This window comes from Penaeus chinensis, chromosome 19, assembly GCF_019202785.1.
Source record: "Penaeus chinensis breed Huanghai No. 1 chromosome 19, ASM1920278v2, whole genome shotgun sequence".
NCBI classification, from domain to species: Eukaryota; Metazoa; Arthropoda; class Malacostraca; order Decapoda; family Penaeidae; genus Penaeus; species Penaeus chinensis.
Window position 1 is genome coordinate 11,623,478 of NC_061837.1, and position 5,000 is coordinate 11,628,477.

At 36.2% G+C, this 5,000-nt stretch overlaps 1 protein-coding gene across 1 annotated transcript in view; it reads left to right on the forward strand.

Moving 5' to 3' along the window:
* The window catches only part of LOC125035029, a 25,210-nt gene extending 21,293 nt beyond the window's left edge, over positions 1–3,917 (forward strand). Inside the window, exons 4-6 of the mRNA XM_047627090.1 lie at positions 358–465; positions 3,119–3,230; positions 3,687–3,917. Coding sequence (XP_047483046.1) covers positions 358–465; positions 3,119–3,230; positions 3,687–3,896 — 430 coding nt within the window. The 3' untranslated portion in view covers positions 3,897–3,917. The remainder of the gene's footprint in view (positions 1–357; positions 466–3,118; positions 3,231–3,686) is intronic.
* The last annotated feature ends 1,083 nt before the right edge of the window (positions 3,918–5,000 follow it).

The window sequence follows — 5,000 nt, forward strand, 5'->3', positions numbered from 1 at the left end:
AATAACAATTATGATAATGATATTGATAAAAGAAGGAGAACGGAAATAATGATGATGGTGACTTTGAGAAAACAAAAAATAGTAACTACGATAGTAATATCATAGGTAGAGATTATTATTATAATAAGAAAAACAGCGATGGCGAAGGAGATACTGATACTAATGGTACTCATTTAAATAATACTCAAAATAATTGTTATAATAAGATCAATAAGAACAACAACAACAACAACAATAACAGAACAATATCAATAATAATGATTACAATAACAATGACGAAAATACCGTCATCTAGAGAATCCCACGACAGCCCAGGCACCCGCCCACCCGACCCTTAAGCCATAACTTTATTTTCAGTTCCTTCGTCGCCGTGGCAGCTTCAAGGATGAGGATGAAGGGTGCCAAGGAGGAGGAGGACCCAGCTGAGTTCGCGGCTTTACCTAAAGAGCTGAAAAAGCAGGAGAAGTAAGGTGTTTTTTTTTTTTTATTATTGTAGAGGGATAGATGGTTTGGTTGTGGTTGTGTGTGTGTGTGTGTGTTTGGGGGTCTGTTTGTGTGTGTGTGTGTGTGTGTGTGTGTGTGTGTGTGTGTGTGTGTGTGTGTGTGTGTGTGTGTGTGTGTGTGTGTGTGCTGCTGTATGTCTCCTCCTTTGTGTGTGTGTGTGTATGTATATTATGGGTATGTGCCTATGTATATGTGTGTTTCTGTATGTTTATATGTGCATGTATATGTGTATGTATTTACATATGTTTGTAAATGCATGTATGTGTTTTTTTATGTCTGTACGTCCCTTACCCCATCATATAGACCGAAATGTATCATTCACATAACTACATCACCCTGAACTGCCCTGTGACGCTCTGCAGCACTTCGCCATAAGCATGATACGAACATAATGTCTTATCATCAAGGGGGTTCATGCGCTAAGTTCTCGTGCATGCGTCGTACAAGCTCCACACACATCTGGACAACTTAATGAGGGTTTTTTCGTGTTTTCTTTTTTTTCCATTCTTTTCCTTTCTTTCTTGTTTTGTTTATTTTTCTTCTTCATTTCTGTGTGTATTTTTGTGTTGTTGTTTTTCACTGCTTTTTTTTGGGGGGGGTGGGGGGGATTAACAACGAAGAGGAGAAGAGTCGTTGGAATATAATTTAGTTAACACGTATTATTCCTAGAATAAGATTTATACACGCAGGAACACCTTTTCCAACTACAAGAAAAAACTACATACCTTTTTACTCTTCTCAAGCTCAGAAATAAACATAAATAAATAATAGATTACGTTATAAAAATAAAAGTAAATAAGTAAGACAAACTCACAGAACTAACAAAGTACAATTCAAGACCGTAGGTTCTAGTTTTCCATAGAGAGAATATCAAATAATAACACACAAAAAAAGAAAATACCGATAATAGATTGAAATCAAATAATAGCACACACACAAGATAAGAGAAAGATACCGATAATAAATAGAAATAAATAAAAACTAAAAATGTTTTAAAAACTCTCACAACGCGGACACGTCACGAAGAAAACAGAAATAAACAAAGCCCAAAAAATAAAAAAACTAACGGACACGCACCAACAATCAACACTGGACAGCAAACAGAACGAACGCAAACGAAGTCGGACCCAATTTAACCCAAAAAGAAAATATAATAATAAGATAAAGACAGAGAGAAAGAGAAAAAAAAAGTGACACGTGTAATGTTAATGATCTAGCTTCAAGTGATAATATGAATGATGATGATAATGATAGTGTTGATAATCATGATAGTGATGGTGTTGGTAATGATGATAGTAATGATAATGATAGTAATAATGTTCCTAATGATAGTGTTAGTTGCCATGATAATGATGATAATGACAATGATTACGATGATGATGATACTGATAATGATAATAATGATATTGATGATATGATAATGTCACTAATGATAATGTCACTGATGATATGATAATGTCACTAATGATAACGTCACTGATGATAATAGTTATGATGATGATGGTAGCAGTAGTGATAATGATCATACTGTCAATAATGATAGCAATAAAGGGAAAGGACTCAAAAGGAACACACATTATGCTATACATTTCAGATTATGAAAACTTAGGAATATATTAAGTAACAGAGACGTAAATTTGTGTATCTACTTAATCAGAGTCTTGTAAAATGAAAGATTATCATATATTCATGGTGGTTACGTCCATAAAAAAAAAAAAAAAACTTTCACTGTGGATGTAACTCGTCTTTTTTATCTGCTATAATACCTCTTTCACTTAAGATAGTAAATCTTACGTGTCGGACTATAAAAAAGTTTATGGAAAGGTCGGACAGTCATTGTAACTGCACATTCTTTCTTTCATTCTTTTTCTCGTGTTTACAATCGGTATATTAGAGATAACTTTGACATGAGCGGCAAATTCGAGAGGAGTTATTTTTGCTTTATGTACAAATCTTTTAATAGAAAGGGTACTCCATCACAATGTTTCATTTTCGTTATATCAAAATTCAGATATATCCTATAAGAACAAGTTTTAAAGTTCGTGTGTAATGTGTGTATGTGTGTGTGTGTGTGTGTGTGTGTGTGTGTGTGTGTGTGTGTGTGTGTGTGTGTGTGTGTGTGTGTGTGTGTGTGTGTGTGTGTGTGTGAATTTACACACACATACACATTAAACATGAAGTTCACCCTCACACATATAAATTTACATTACAAACACTTAATCTAAAGGTTACTTCATCACACTGTTCCATTTTCGTTATATATACATACATATAAGTTCTATACGAATGATTTTTTAAAAAATTGGCGTAAATGAAAACAGAAGTGTACACAAGTTAGCAGTTTATTCGCAGAAGTTAATTATAACTGAATATTAGAAATGCTTTTAAATTCATATCATGTTACATGAATAAATGCAGTGCAATGCCTCGAAAGGTAAAGGCAAAATCAGTAGCAATAAACCTCTCTCTCTCTCTCTCTCTCTCTCTCTCTCTCTCTCTCTCTCTCTCTCTCTCTCTCTCTCTCTCTCTCTCTCTCTCTCTCTCTCTCTCTTACACACACACACACACATATATCAATACACATAAAATTATATTGATCCATTCTCAATTCCAGACCAAGGCAAGGGAAGAAGTTATTCGAAGACGCTTACATCAATACGTGGAGTCACTCCATACTCCCGGCCGATGAATCCTTGTTCGCGATCACTTTTAATACCACGGAAAAGGTGCGTAGGAGCCTGTTACATTAAGATGATATCGTTGTTTGAGTAAGATTTGATGGTGGAATGTATATTGATTGTCATATCGGTTTGATACATGTGCATACACGGACGCGTTTGTATGGATACATGTATGTTCAAACATATTCAGAAAGAAAGACGTGTGTAGAAATACACAGACTATATGCATGCACATGCCCTCACACATGCACATACGCTCACACATGCACACACACACACACACACACACACACACACACACACACACACACACACACACACACACATAGACACACACACACACACACACACACACACACAAACACCCCTCCCACACACACACACACACACACACAAACACCCCTCACACACACACACACACACACACAGAATCCCCACTCCCCCCTACTGCCCCGGTCACTCACCCCCTTCCCCGTCACTCACCCCCTCCCCCCACCTCAGCAACCAACTCGCACGCCGCCCCGACTGAGCAAACAGAAGAGCGTCGACGAGCGCACGGAGATGAACCCGACCGAGTGGCTTGACTGGAGGAGCGTCCACGACAGAGTGGACGAGTGGCTGAAGGAGAACTGCCGGGCGGAAGCGGACGAGTCGCACCTGGTGGCCCTGCTGCAGGATCTGGACCCGAAGAAGGGGCATTTCTTTCGATAGGACTGCTGCGATTTGGGCAAGAGGGAGGGAGACGTGCCAAAGTTTTTTTTGTTTTATTTTTTTTTTTTTTCGTCGCTGTTTTTTTAATTTTGGTGCTGTTATTATTGTCTATTGTTATTGTTGTTGTTTTTTTTTTTTTTGTGTGTGTAAAAGTTTATTGATGTTAAATGTGTATTGAAAAAATATATAAATATATACATATCATGAGCGTGTAAATGGATATAAATATTTATGCTTTTAGGTATTTCTTTGTTTCTGTGTGTGTATAACTGTAGACGAATAAGAATATTTATGCATTATGAAAGCACGTATTTTATTATGGTTAATAATTTATTATTTGCCTTCTCACTCATTTAGTCAATCTCCCAATATATTAATCAATTGATACAATCAATTAGTTATCACAACCAAAGACCCTACCATACATGATAAATATAATAATAAGTAATGAATATAATAAAGTAAAGTTTCAATACATAAGATATATTTGTAAGAGAACAACAACTGCAAAAGAATATAAAGGAATATATAATAAAATTTCCCCTCAGTGTGTGTCTTCCAAGTATAGAATGAGTATTTGTAGCATAACGTACTAAATTATTAAATATTTTCTCGAAAACATGTATCTTTTTTTTACGTGACCTGATACACATGACTTATCAGGTCAGGTCACGACGCCTTTGCTAATGTCGATAGTCATGCAAATTTCGAATCATGCAAAGAGGAATTTGCATGGCGTGGAGAAAGTCCGGGTACTGTGTTGACTTGTTTTTTTTTTTTTTTTCTTTTTTTTCTTTTTTGCTTTGTTTGTGGAATCGGTGAACTAGGTACGAATATAAGAATTGTTTTCTTTTCCTTTTTCGTCTTCTTCCTCTTCTCAATTTTCCGCTTCTTCTTCTTTGTCTTCTTTGTCTTATTCTTATTCTTCGTCCTTTTCCTCCTCCTCCTCCTCCTCCTCCTCCTCCTCCTCCTCCTCTTCTTCTTCTTCTGCTTCTTCTTCTTCTTCTTCTTCCTCCTCTTCCTCTTCTGCTTCTTCTTCTTCTTCTTCTTTTTCTTTCAAGTCACATTAACATCTAGCTGTGTGTAACCGTTTGTTTATCCATA